The sequence below is a fragment of the Chrysemys picta genome, chromosome 22, assembly GCF_011386835.1.
Source record: "Chrysemys picta bellii isolate R12L10 chromosome 22, ASM1138683v2, whole genome shotgun sequence".
Classification (NCBI taxonomy): domain Eukaryota; kingdom Metazoa; phylum Chordata; order Testudines; family Emydidae; genus Chrysemys; species Chrysemys picta.
This window is the reverse complement of record NC_088812.1, coordinates 3525833-3540007: the sequence shown is the minus strand read 5'-3', so window position 1 is coordinate 3540007 and position 14175 is coordinate 3525833. Positions and strand designations below refer to the sequence as shown.

At 67.4% G+C, this 14175-nt stretch overlaps 1 protein-coding gene across 16 annotated transcripts in view; it reads right to left on the bottom strand.

The window, feature by feature from the left end:
- The window catches only part of NFIX (nuclear factor I X), a 156242-nt gene that overhangs the window by 23025 nt on the left and 119042 nt on the right, over positions 1-14175 (bottom strand). For all 16 annotated transcript variants that reach the window (XM_024101300.3, XM_024101301.3, XM_024101302.3 and 13 more), the window contains 4 exons: positions 3868-3930; positions 3167-3241; positions 2265-2385; positions 1866-2002 (listed from right to left, as the gene is read on the bottom strand). In XM_024101300.3, coding sequence (XP_023957068.1) covers positions 1866-2002; positions 2265-2385; positions 3167-3241; positions 3868-3930 — 396 coding nt within the window. The remainder of the gene's footprint in view (positions 1-1865; positions 2003-2264; positions 2386-3166; positions 3242-3867; positions 3931-14175) is intronic.

The window sequence follows — 14175 nt, the reverse complement described above, 5'->3', positions numbered from 1 at the left end:
CCCAGAGCAGCCTTGTTCCTGGGGTTGGTGCCACCATGCCCTGTGCCAGCGGCAGGTTGGGGGTAGCTGCCGGTGCCGCACTGGGGGGCTGGGCTGCTCTCGAGGCCCTCAACCCTCCTTCTGCTCTGCAAACTGCCTTCCATGATGCCTGGTACCAGCACTGCCAGCGCTCCCCCCATCGACAGCGCCAGACCCCGCCCCCTTCGCCCATGCTGCGGCTGGCATGGTGCCCATGTTGGCAAGCATCTCTCCTTTGTGAGTGTGAGCTGGAGGGGGTGATGCCTGGCGAGGGGCACCCTGACCCTCAGGGCGGGGAGCACCCAGGGTAATAACCTGTGGGCCCAGCAGGGGGTGCTGGCCTTATGGGATTATAGACCAAGGCTTTGCCCTCTGCCGGGATGGCACAAGCGCTGCCCCTACCCCCACGTTATCAGGTGCTTGTCCCCACCCCACACGGCTGGGGCCCAGGAGATCTGGGTTTGGATCCTGGCACTCAGAGTCGCTGCCTGTCTATGCCTCAGTTTCCCCATCTGATCCATCTGCTGCCTGCTGTGTGTCTGCAGCGCCCAGTGGGGGTTATCACCGGGGGGTTCCCAGTGCCCAGAATGACGCCCGCCAGACCCAGTGCTGATCAGAGACCCTGGCACGGACAGAATGGAAATCAGAATAACAATGCCCAGTTCACACAGACAGGGGAAGGGGCTCACCAAGGTCTCAGAGCCAACAGGTTCTGGCTCCCAGCCCCCTGCTCTAACCACTAGACCCCACTCCCCTCCCCGAGCTAGGGATAGAACCCAGGAGTCCTGGCTCCCAGCCCCCTGGGCTAACCACTAGACCCCACTCCACTCCCTGAACTAGGAGAGAACCCAGGAGTCCTGGCGCCCAGCCCCTGCTCTAACCACTAGACCCCACTGCCCTCCCTGAGAGAGGAGTTTTCGTTGTTTATACAGACCAGTGAATTGTTCAGAGCTGAGGAGACAGAGGGGGGCGAATGGAGAAAGACAGATGGACAGACAGAGATGGATGGACAGAGAGCAGCTCCCAGACAGTCTCACCATTCACTGCCCCCCGCCCCCGAATGACACGCTGGGGGCTCGCCGCTAATTCCTTACAGGAGCCAAGGTGCTCTGGCCCCCTGCTAGCCCAGGCCTGCCCCCTGCCCTCTCCCGGTGCCCTTCACTCCCAACCCGCAGCCCCTGCTAGCCCAGTCCTGCCCCCCTGCCCTCTCCCGGTGCCCCTCACTCCCAACCCGCAGCCCCTGCTAGCCCAGGCCTGCCCCCCTGCCCTCTCCCGGTGCCCTTCACTCCCAACCCGCAGCCCCTGCTAGCCCAGGCCTGCCCCCCTGCCCTCTCCCGGTGCCCCTCACTCCCAACCCACAGCCCCGTGCTGTCCCAGGCCTGCCCTCCTCCCCTCTCCCGGTGCCCCTCACTCCCGACCCACAGCCCCTGCTAGCCCAGCCCCTAGATGCCAAATGACTCTGATGCTTCTGTGACTTGGACCAACCAGCTCCTGGCCTCACCCTAGTCTCCCCCCAACGCAGCCCCCAGCCCCACATCCTGCCATGGGGCAGCTGCTCTCTCCCCCCGCCCCCCAGACGCAGACTGGCCCAGCTCTTCCCTGCAAAGGCTGGAGTGCAGCCATGCCCCATGGCTTCCCAGGGCACCGCATGGAGATACGGGGGGCAGGAAATCTGGGGGGCCCAACCCCCGCACTCCGGGCACAGCCCTGGGGTGACAAGGGGGCCCATACGGGGGAGGAGCTGGGGATCTTTGCAGGTTGACACCTGCTGGTGTGTTCTGGGGGGAATGCACAACGTGGTGAGCCCCCTGGGGGTCCCTGTCCCGATCTGCGCGCCCCCCCCGTACCTGCGTCCACGTCGTTGGGCCAGCCGCTGGACTGGCTGCTGCCGGCGGCGGGCGAGCGCCCCGTCCCGGGGTAGAAGACCTCGTCCACGGGGCTCTCCATCTCACTGTCATCCAGCGACTTGGGGCGCTTGGTGGAGCTGGGGGGGGGGCAGAGAGGGGGAGAGGTTGGGCGGGGTGACAGGCGGGCTCAGGGCCTTTCCCCTCTAGGGGGCGCTGGCCCTGATTGGCCGCAGGGCAGGGTGACAGGCGGGGAGGTGGGGAACAGGGGGGCCGACTCTGATGCAGTCCCAGGGCGAGGACAGGCTGGCTCAGTGGGTGGGGAGTGGAGCATCGGCCCCCATCGGCCCCAGGGCAGGCCCATCTGACGAGGGGGAGAGGCCGAGGGCGGCCGGAGCGTACCTGGTGGAAGGAGGTGACGTTATGGACCGCCGGCCCAGGGTCACCTGGTTGATGTTGTAGTAACTGGGGCTCTCCAGATCTGCCAGGGAGAAGTTGGGACCCGACGCCGTGGCCACAGGAGCTGCGGGAGGAGAGACAGTGGGTGAGGGGCATTGCGGGGCACCGGGCACGCAGCTGGTGCCAGGGGTACTACGCCCCGTACAGACCAGCTTCTGGGCACAGCAATCACCTGACACGACCCATAACCCCGCCCCTGCCCCATGGCCCCGCCCCCTCAGGGCGATGGGCTCAGGCTCTCTGCAGGCTCAGGCAGTGTCGGTTACGCTCAGGTCCCGTTTCCGAGCTTTTCTCCCCAACCGCAGGGGCTGGAAACTTTCCCCTGTCCTGGGAGAGCTGCCATTCTGCTGGGCCTGTGCCCCCCGGCGCCAGCCCCCCTGGCTCTGCCAACGGTGCCTAGGCCTTCGCCCGGCCCGGGACGACTGGCTCAGCTGTGCTCAGTCCCCAGCTGCTGCTCGGCCACGGGGTGTGTGAGCCTCCTCCTCTGCAGTGCCCACCTCCCCTACCCACCCCAGCAGCCATTGGCTTAGCTCCCAGCCAGCCTGTGGGTGTGCAGGGGGGCTCCTGCCCCCTCCCGGGCCTTTCCCAACGCCCCTAGGATCCGCTTGCCAAGGGGGAGCTGAGTGAGATCAGGGGCACAGGGCAGGGGCGGAAATAGAACGATGGAGCGAGATGGAGACAGAGAACGATTCGCCTGCCTAGCCGGCCAGTTTCTCCATATCCTGCCACGGGCACCCGTCCTGGGCACCGCGTGCCAGCCTCTCTAGCCCACCCCCTGGAGACGTACGAGGAGGAGAAAGGACCCCTAGGGGGATCTAGGGCCGCCCCCCGAAGCTGTCACTCACTCTGGGACACTCGGACCAGCTCCGTCACGTTCCAGACGCCCGACGTCACAAAACAGTCCTGGAAAGTCAAATGCCCTGAAGAGAGGGAGGAGACGGGTGTCAGTGGGGCAGCAATCGGAGCACGGAGCAAGGTGATGGACTCGGCTGGTGACCCACACGCCCGACTCGCAGCCCCTGCCAGCCCAGCCCTGCCCCCCCAGCTCTACCAGTGCCCCTCACTCCCGACCCGCAGCCCCTGCCAGCCCAGCCCTGCCTCCACAGCTCTGCCAATGCCCCTCACTCCCAACTCACAGCCCCTGCTAGCCTAGCCCTGCCCCCCCAGCTCTGCCAATGCCCCTCACTCCCAACCCGCAGCCCCTGCCAGCCCAGCCCTGCCCCCCCAGCTCTGCCAATGCCCCTCACTCCCGACCCACAATCTCTGCTAGCCCAGCCCTGCCCCCCCAGCTCTGCTGATGACTTTCAATCTTGGGGCAGGGAAGCAGGGCAAGGAATACGTGGGGTAGACAGAGGGCTGTGGGGGGCTCTCACCAGTGGGCAGTGGTCTGATAGGGGGATGGGGAGATGGGGTCTGTGGGGAGCTAGGGGGTTATGGGGGGCTGTAGGGGTCTCTCACTGTTGGACAGCGATTTGCTGGGGGGATGGGGAAATGGAGGTTGTGGGGGGGCTGTGGGGGGCTATGGGAGGTTGTGGGGGTCTCTCACCGTTGGGCAGTGGTTTGATGTCCACATCTCCTTGCTGGTTTGAACTGTCTGATTGTCCGGATTCTGTAACACACAAACACAGAGCGATGTCAGGGTCTGGGCAGCGCCCGGCACAGGGGGCCCGATCCTGGCGGGGGTCTGTGTCGTTACCAGAACAGACAACAACAAACCCAGACCCACCCCAGGGGAACCAGCCTGACCCCAGAGACTCCCCATAGCTTGTCCCAAAGTGGCCTTCAGAACCGTGCCCCAGGTGCACCCAGCAGTGCCATGGCCCCTCCCCATTCCCCCCCCGAGCTGCCCACCCCCTGGGGCCTTGGACCCGGGGCGGCCTCAGGGCTCCCATAGAGCTGCTCACCCTTCATTTTCCACCCGGTTTCCACTCCCCCCGATGCCCCTCCCCAATACAGGGCATTGGAGCCAGCCCCCCTCCAGCCCTACTGCGCATCAGGACACAGCCCCGGCACTGCAGTGGCCCTGCCCGGGTGTTGCAGTGGTGCAATTTGGGCGTTGCAGTGATGCAGCCCAGACGTTGCAGTGGTGCGATTCGGGCATTGCAGTGGCACTCCCCGGGCGTTGCAGTGGCGCGATTTGGGTGTTGCATTAGCACTCCCCGGGCGTTGCAGTGGCATAGTTCAGTTGTTGCAGTGGTAAAGCCCAGACGTTGCAGTGGTGCAATTTGGGCATTGCAGTGACATAATTTGGGCGTTGCAGTGGCACAGCCCAGGCTTCGCAGTGGCGCAGTGTGGGCGTTGCAGTGGCATAGTTCGGACGTTGCAGTGCGCAATTTGAGCATTGCAGTGACGCAGCCCGGGCGTTGCAGTGGCATAGTTCGGACGTTGCAGTGGCGCGATTCGGGCATTGCAGTGGCACAGCCCAGGCTTTGCAGTGGCGCAGTTTGGGTGTTGCAGTGGCACTGCCCGGGCGTTGCAGCCCTGGTGCCATGAGCGTGCAGTGGTAGCGCCCGTAGTGTACCCATGGGCGCAGCACTTCCTCCACCCTCACCCCACATTTTCTCTGCTGGGGTTAATGGGCCACGTCCCGACCCCCTTCCTCAGCCCCCATCCCCCCGGCGGAGGCAGCGGCTCCTCGGCAGCAGGGTCGTGCCATGGCCCTGCAGCTGGCGCTGGGCACAGGACTAGGCCGAGGACCCAAGAGATGGGCACTGCCCTTGGTTTTCCGGCAGTGCCCCATGGGGCTGCCCGGCTGGACACCTCCAGGCCTGAGGCTTCCGAAGAGTTAATCGGCCTCAGCCTTCCCCTGCAGGCTTGGCACGGACGGCCGCCAGCCTGCGGGTTACCTATGTCAACAGCCCACACTCTGCCCCCCCTCCTGGCCCCCGCCTCCTGGCATCAGCCGGGGCGCCACCCCCTGCCCCGGGTCCATCTCCTCCAAGGCCCGGCCCCCCAAAGCTGGCTCAGGCCCCGCTCCCTGCTCGGCCCTGCCGGCTGCTGGCAGCCATCTTAAAACTTGGCAGCCATCTTAGTGCTGGCGGCTAGCAGCAGCCCCATGGCTGAGGGACGGACGGGGCTAGGGGCTGAGCCCTGGGACCGGGGAAACGCAGCCTTCAAAGCGATGAGAGGGGAAGGCTGTGAGGCACTGGCGTGGAGGGCGCTGGCGCGGGGGCTGGCGCAGGAGCAGGGAAACACACGGGTTCTCGAGGCCTCCCCAGGCACAAGCTCCCGCCACCTCTGGGCCCAGCTGGGCATTTTGGGTCTGGGTTGCAGGAGGGGAGTGGGGTCTGGTGGTTAGAGCAGGGGGTAGGGAGCCAGGATGCCTGGGTTCTCTCCCCAGCTCTGGGAGGGGAGGGAGGTCTGGTGGTTACAGCGGAGGGGGCGGGGGCAGGACTCCTTGGTTCTATCCCCGTCACTAACGCTAGCCCCTTCCCCGGGACTAGACTCCTTAGCCCAGAGCCCTCGTTAGTGCTGGCTAACAACTCAGTGGGGGTGGGGCTCGCGGCACTTTGGGGGTGCAGGGCAGGGCCCTCCCCGGCTGGGCAGGAGCTGTGAGACATCCCAGGGCCCAGAGCGCTCAGCCCAGCCTGGGCAGGGGCTGCTCCCCAGGGGCCCCGGCAGGGAACAGCTATGGGGCAGCCCCCTTACTCTCAGCCACACGGCTCCAGAGCTGGGATAGAACCCAGGAGTCCTGGCACCCAGGCCCCCACTCTAACCACCAGTCCCTGTCCCCACTCCTCCCAGAGCCAGGGAGAGAACCCAGGAGTCCTGCCCCAGCCACACCTCCCTCCATCAGATCTGTTGGGGGGAGAGACACCCCCCTCCCTCCCCAGCCTTTATCCAGAGACTAAACCCTTATCGGGAGGCAGCAGCTGAACAAACACAAACCTGCCGCTGGCAAGGCCCCTACGATGCCCGGCTGCTTTATCTCGCCCAGGCAGGCCGGGCACGGCCCCCTGCCAGCAGTGCTCTGAAGGGGGGGAAGCCAGCCTGGATTTTACTTGCCCCCCACAGTCCCAGCTTCTCCCCAAGGAGGCCCTGAGACGCCATCGGGTGCTGGGGGTCGGATCAGGAGACACCGTAATGCGAGCTGGTTCTAAGTACTCTGCCGGTGCCCCTCACTCCCGCCCCACAGCCCCCTGCTCGCCCAGCCCTGGTCCCTCCAGCTCTTCCGGTGCCCCTCACTCCTGCCCCACAGCCCCCTGCTCCCCCCCAGCCCTGCCAGTACCCCTTACTCCCGCCCCACAGCCCCCTGCTCACCCAGCCCTGGGCTCCCCCCAGCTCTGCCAGTGCCCCTCACTCCCGCCCCACAGCCCCCTGCTCGCCCAGCCCTGGGCTCCCCCCAGCTCTGCCAGTGCCCCTCACTCCCGCCCCACAGCCCCCTGCTCGCCCAGCCCTGCCCCCCCCAGCCCTGCCGGTGCCCCTCACTCCTGCCCCACAGCCCCCTGCTCGCCCAGCCGTGGACTCCCCCAGCTCTTCCGGTGCCCCTCACTCCTGCCCCACAGCCCCTGCTAGCCCAGCCCTGGGCTCCCCCCCAGCCCTGCCAGTGCCCCTCACTCCCGCCCCACAGCCCCCTGCTCGCCCAGCCCTGGGCTCCCCCCAGCTCTTCCGGTGCCCCTCACTCCTGCCCCACAGCCCCCTGCTCGCCCAGCCCTGGTCCCTCCAGCTCTTCCGGTGCCCCTCACTCCCGCCCCACAGCCCCCTGCTCGCCCAGCCGTGGACTCCCCCAGCTCTTCCGGTGCCCCTCACTCCTGCCCCACAGCCCCTGCTAGCCCAGCCCTGGGCTCCCCCCCAGCCCTGCCAGTGCCCCTCACTCCCGCCCCACAGCCCCCTGCTCGCCCAGCCCTGGGCTCCCCCCAGCTCTTCCGGTGCCCCTCACTCCTGCCCCACAGCCCCCTGCTCGCCCAGCCCTGCCAGTACCCCTTACTCCCGCCCCACAGCCCCCTGCTCGCCCAGCCCTGGTCCCTCCAGCTCTGCCAGTGCCCCTCACTCCTGCCCCACAGCCCCCTGCTCGCCCAGCCCTGGTCCCTCCAGCTCTTCCGGTGCCCCTCACTCCTGCCCCACAGCCCCCTGCTCCCCCCCAGCCCTGCCAGTGCCCCTCACTCCCGCCCCACAGCCCCCTGCTCGCCCAGCCCTGGGCTCCCCCCAGCTCTTCCGGTGCCCCTCACTCCCGCCCCACAGCCCCCTGCTCGCCCAGCCCTGGGCTCCCCCCAGCTCTTCCGGTGCCCCTCACTCCTGCCCCACAGCCCCCTGCTCCCCCCCAGCCCTGCCAGTGCCCCTCACTCCCGCCCCACAGCCCCCTGCTCGCCCAGCCCTGGACTCCCCCAGCTCTTCCGGTGCCCCTCACTCCTGCCCCACAGCCCCTGCTAGCCCAGCCCTGGGCTCCCCCCCAGCCCTGCCAGTGCCCCTCACTCCCGCCCCACAGCCCCTGCTGGCCCAGCCCTGGGCTCCCCTCAGCCCTGCCAGTGCCCCTCACTCCCGACCTGCAGCCGCTGCTAGCCCAACCCTGGGCTCCCCGCCCCCAGGGAAGGCGAGAGCAGGGATCGAACCCTGGCTCCACTCAGCCAAACCCCGCCCCCCCGAGCGGAGGGAGACTCGCCCCAGGCCGAGAGGCGCGATAGGGGCCATGAGCTGCAGGCCGAGGGGCGCGATAGGGGCCGTGAGCTGCAGGCCAAGGGGCGCGATAGGGGCCGTGAGCTGCAGGCCGAGGGGCCCGATAGGGGCCGTGAGCTGCAGGCCGAGGGGCGCGATAGGGGCCGTGAGCTGCAGGCCGAGGGGCGCGATAGGGGCCGTGAGCTGCAGGCCGAGGGGCGCGATAGGGGCCGTGAGCTGCAGGCCGAGGGGCCCGATAGGGGCCGTGAGCTGCAGGCCGAGGGGCGCGATAGGGGCCGTGAGCTGCAGGCCGAGGGGCCCGATAGGGGCCGTGAGCTGCAGGCCGAGGGGCACGATAGGGGCCGTGAGCTGCAGGCCGAGGGGCGCGATAGGGGCCGTGAGCTGCAGGCCGAGGGGCCCGATAGGGGCTGTGAGCTGCAGGCCGAGGGGCGCGATAGGGGCCGTGAGCTGCAGGCCGAGGGGCGCGATAGGGGCCGTGAGCTGCAAGCCGAGGGGCCCGATAGGGGCTGTGAGCTGCAGGCCGAGGGGCGCGATAGGGGCCGTGAGCTGCAGGCCGAGGGGGTGCTGCCCACACACTCCAGCTCACTGTGCCCCGCTTGCTCTGGTTCGAATCTCAGCACAGACTTTCCAGCCACCGATTCCCTGCCCAGCTGAGCGCAGCGGGATCCGGGCCCTGCCCCTGCCTGCCCGGGCCGGCCCCAGAAGTCGGGGCGCGATTGGCTGGGGGGCACGGAGATGGGAGGGCCAGCGATGGCCGCCGCGGAGCCCCCCCCTCGATGGCCACGGGCAGTGCCCTCTCGGCCCCAGGACTGTAGCCCCCCATCTGAGCCTCCCCCAACTCCATGCACCCCACAACAGCTGCTTGCCTGCGCCATCCAGGCCCCCCGGCCGATCGTCTCTGTGCTCCCGCCTGCAACCAGCCCACGGTTCAAACCAGCCCCTCGGGCTTCCTCCCGCTGCCCCTCATGCTGGGGGGTCCTGGAAACCCCCGCAAAGCTCCCCCTTGTCCTGCCAATCCCAGGGACGCCGACTAACCCCCCGCCCCTGGCCAGGCTGCCCAGAGCTGGCCCCGCGGGCTTCCCCATCCACCCGTCAGTCTGTCCCCACCTGCTGTCTCTGGGCTTGTTATTAGATCGGGGCAGGGACCGTCTGTTCGGTGTTTGTACAGCACCTAGCACCACGGGACCCTGGGAACTACCATAATATACCTAATAATGTACCGCACTTATCACCACGGGACCCTGGGTGCTACCGTAATACACCTAATATGTAAGAATGCCAAGATACTAGAACAATCCCTAATCTCTTGATAGAATCTTCCAGCCTCCACCGTCCAAAATCTCTTGAAAGCAACAGGTCGTCCTACGGTGGGAAAACACTCCACAGCCAGCAAAGGGTTCATGAGAGCAGCAGGCCTCAAACACCAATAAATGCATGGAAATGTCCATACACAACTGCCACAGCCCAGAGGTGGCTGCATCTCAGCGCCGGGCGAGGGGTCTCTGTATAAACAGCCCCCCTGCCCCACCCCAGAGGTGGCTGAAGTTCAGCGCCGGGCGAGGGGTCTCTGTATAAACAGGCCCCGGGCCCCACCCCAGAGGTGGCTGAAGTTCAGCGCCGGGCGAGGGGTCTCTGTATAAACAGCCCCCCTGCCCCACCCCAGAGGTGGCTGAAGTTCAGCGCCGGGCGAGGGGTCTCTGTATAAACAGGCCCCGGGCCCCACCCCAGAGGTGGCTGCAGCTCAGCGCCAGGCCAGGGGTCTCTGTATAAACAGCCCCCGGGCCCCACCCCAGAGGCGGCTGCCGCTCAGCGCAGGGCCAGGGGTCCCTGTCTAGCCAGCGTGTGCAGTGTTTTGGAGTCCTGCCGGGTGAGCAGAGGCAGCAGGAATGTCGGATGTGCTGCTGGGCGAGGTTGGCTCCCTCCCTTCAGCCTCTGGGCTCTGCGGAGATCCCCCGTGCCAGCGGCTCTGATGCCTGCTAGGAGCAGCCCGGCAAAGAAGGGGTTAGAGCCGCCCGGTGAGCTGGTGGGTAGGGCTAAGGCACGCCTGGGGTCACAGGGTTCAGGAGAAAGGATGGACCCGCCGCCCCCCCCTCAAGCAACCTCGTCCCCACCCCCCCACTGCTAATCACCACCCACAGTCCCCTGCTGTCCCAGCTCCCCCCAGCTTTCCCGGTGCCCCTCAATCCCGACCCGCAGCCCCCGTGCCTGGGCCAGTAACCACTAACAGCCCAGGCCCCGCGGGTGGGTTTTGCCCAGTCCCACGCCTGGGTTTGGTTTCTACATTGTACGGACCCCCCCAGCCCCTCTGCCAGCCCATGGACGGCACGGGCTGAACGGGTCCAGTTTTGCTCCCAGCCACGGGATTTATGGGCCCCGCCCTGCGCAGAACAACAGCCCGTGAGCCGCAGTGCCCAGAAGCCAGGGGCAGGCCGGGCAGGGAACCAGCGCCCGCAGTGCTCACCTGACGGGCGCATGAACCCACCCAGGGAGCGCACATGCTCACACAACACGCACTGCCCGCGCCTGCCATGGACACACAACATGCAGAGGTGGGCCCACACGCTAAGCACATGGAACAGGCATGCCTCGCACACTCATTTGTGTGACACACGTGTAACATCCCCCACACACACACACACACAGCGTGACTGTAATGTGCACACATGGACAAAATACATGGCTGTAACACACACACACACAAACACAACACATGTAACACCCATGTCACACACACGTCACACACACGCACACATCCCCCCCACCCCCCGACAGCTCTAGCACCTCCTGGACGGTCTAACCCCATCTCACCCTGGCAGTGCCCCACCCCACAGCAGGAACTTAGCAGAGGGGGAAACTGCCTGGCTCTGGGACCCCCTTTGGGCACCGAATGCCCCCCACAAGCTCTGCCCGGCCTTGGCGTAGGGAACCAAGCCCCTGCCAGCTCCCCCAGATCCAAGTGGCTCCCTGAGCTGGGGAGCTTGTCCGTGAGGAAGGTGCCAGAAAGAAACTGGGACAGTCAGAGCCCCCCAAGTGAGAGAGACCTGTGAGCGTGGCAGCCGTGGGGCTGGGGGCTCCATAGGGCTGCCCCCTCCCACCAGCTCTGCTGGGTTTATGGGGAAGAAGCAACTGCCCCTGCCCCGCATCAGCCAGTTCCCCAGAATCTCTGGACGTGCCGGGTTGCCCCCCCCTGCCCCCAGCTGGAAGGCATGGGAAGGAGAAACTGGCAGCCCATGGGGATATGGGGCCCCCCCAAACCACCCCCATCCTTGACCCACCTCGAACCAGCCCCCTTGCCTGTGCCTCTCTTCCCCCGCCCGTGACGACCCCCATAGGACACTCAGCTGCCCCCACAGGGTTGCTCACAGACTAGAGGATTTAAGCCCAGCCCCCGGGGCCCGGAACGCAGCCCTCCCACCACACTGGGGGGCAGGCTGGGGGCGGGGGTCTTGTCAGGGGTGAGGGCTAGCGAGAGGCAGCTGGCAGCCGGCCCCGGCCCCCGGGTCACACGAGCCAAGGCATTGTCTGGCCCAGCGCCCTGATCCCCCGCGGCTCTGCCCCTCCCTGGGGCTGCCCCCGCCTCCCCCACGCCTGGGACATGGGGCCTTTCTGCTCCAAGGGGCACCGGCTCCCACCTGGCCAGCTCGGGTCGGGGGGGTTCCCATCACTGCTCAAACCTGCCTCCCATCCCCGGGCCAGCCCCTCCTCGCCCATCCCCTGCGCTGCCCGGTTACTGCCAGGCCACGGTGCCCTGCCGTGGGTCATCCCGCCCACGCCTCCGGCCCCCTGCCCATGGCCAAGCAGGGTGGGGCTGGGCCAGCGTTGGGATGGGAGTGCCAGGAGGTGGAGGGCTCCGCATCAGTGCTGGCCCCGAGCCCCAGCATGGCACAAGCTCCCCCGACACGTCTGTAATCGGAGAGCCCCCCCAAACCCCAAGCAGGGGGTCCCCCACCAGCCAGCATCCACAGTAGGCAGGATCCTTCTCCCCTTCCTGGCCCAAGTGTCTGGGTCGTCCCCTGGGGGTCCGGAACCCGCTGCCCTGTCCCTACTCAGCGGCACCTGTGCCTTCATGCCATACTCGGGACCTAGCACACACTTCCTCAGCGCCGGGAGACCCTCCAATAACAAACCACCCTGAGCGACCCGGTGCCCCCGGGAGACCCTCCAATAACAAATCACCCTGAGCGACCCGGTGCCCCCGGGAGACCCTCCAATAACAAACCACCCTGAGCGACCCGGTGCCCCCGGGAGACCCTCCAATAACAAACCACCCTGAGTGACCCGGTGCCCCCGGGAGACCCTACAATAACAAGCCGGCATGCTTACCCGCCCCTACAGGCACATGTGAGCCTGGTGCCAGGAGCCTGGGGCTGGATACTGACCCCAGGGAGGAGATCCCTGCTGGTGCACACGGTCCCATTGCCGCCCTCTCTCTCAGCCCCACGCCACTCTCCTTGGTATTCCAGGCCGCCCCCAGCCCCACATCCAGGCTAGAGCCAGGGTGCCTGGCATCACCCCGGGCACCCCAGACCCGACACAGAACACTGCTCGCCAGCCCGAGTCAGACCCAAACTTACTGTTATTAGAGGTATTACGGTAGCGCCCAGAGCCCCCCGTGGCTGGGGCCCTGTTGTGCAGGGCGCTGTATTTATTAGGGTATTATGGTATCACCCTGCTGGCACTGCCCACCGGGCTGGTCCCCCTCTGGGCAGGGCTGTGGGATGGGGCAGGGGAGATATCCTGGCCCTCCCAGGACACCCCCCGTGGCAACGGCAGGGGGAAATAAAAGGGGGGCTGGTACCGCCCTGCCCACACACCCTGGGGGGGGCTGGTACCACACCGCCCACAGGCCCTGGGGGGGGCTGGTACCACACTGCCCACACACCCTGGGCGGGGGCTGGTACCACGCTGCCCACAGGCCCTGGGGGGGGGCTGGTACCACGCTGCCCACAGGCCCTGGGGGGGGGCTGGTACCACGCTGCCCACAGGCCCGGGGGGGTCTGGTACCACGCTGCCCACACGCCCTGGGAGGGTCTGGTACCACACTGCCCACAGCCCCTGGGGGGGTGTCTGGTACCATGCTGCCCACAGGCCCTGGGGGGGCGTGTCTGGTACCACGCTGCCCACACGCCCTGGGGGGGGTCTGGTACCACGCTGCCCACAGGCCTGTGGGGAGGCGGGGCACTGGACAGTCCCCCCACCAGGGAGTGCCCCCCAACACCCACAGTAACCGGACCTGGGCGGGGGACGGGTCACGGCAGCCAGAGCCTGGCACGCAGGGCGAGGGGCAGGGCACTGCCAGGGGGCCCCTCCTCTGGGAGCGTCATGGGGCTACAGGAGGTGGGGAGGGGCTTTGCGATAGAGCCGGGGGGCTGGGTTCTGACTCTGGAGGGCCGGGGGGGGTCAGAGGGCAACAGGGAATAGGCCCCCCCCAGGGGCTGGAATTGAGGAGGGGGCCCAGCCCCGCCCTGAGAGGCTTCTCTGGGGAAGGGGGCAGCCCTGGACCGGGCGAGGGGGGCTTCGCACCCAAGCCCCCAGGGAGCCCTGTGGGTGGGGGCAGAGCGAGGGCAGCCGGCCAGCCCAGCGAGCAGGTGGGGGGCTCCCCCCAGCCAGCTGCCTGCGGCCGGCCCCTAATCCCGAGCAGAGAGGAGGGCGTGCGTGTCTCTTTAAGAGGAGACTTGGCACTGCCCGGTGCCCGCTGGCAGCCGGGTTTACGAGCAGCCTGTGCCTGCTGCAGCCATTTGACGAAGGGGAAGAGGCAGCGGCAGAGCTGGAGCGAGAGGCCGCGCCGCCAGCCCCAGCCAGCCTAAGATGGCGGCACGGCAACGGGGCTGCCCGGCAACCGCCAACACCCGGCAACCACCAGCACCCGGCAATCATCAACGCCCGACAACCAATGTGCCAATGCCCAGCAACTGCCCACACCCAGCAACCACCATGCCGACACCTGGCAACCACCAGCACCCGGCAACCGCCAACGCTCGGCAACCCGCCATGCCAACGCCCGGCAACCGCCAACGCCCGGCTACCGCCAACGCCCGGCTACCACTGTGCCAGTGCCCAGCAGGGACAGAGACACCCACTCCACAGGCAGAGGCAGATCTGTCCTTGAGGGCTCCCAGGGCCGGCTGGGTTCCTAGGGCACGAGGCCAGGGCACAGCGCGGGTTAATGAGTGCCAGGGAGGGAAAATCCCCTGCCCCATTGGGAGAGAGACAGACAGACAGAGGCGTGTCCGGGGACTGA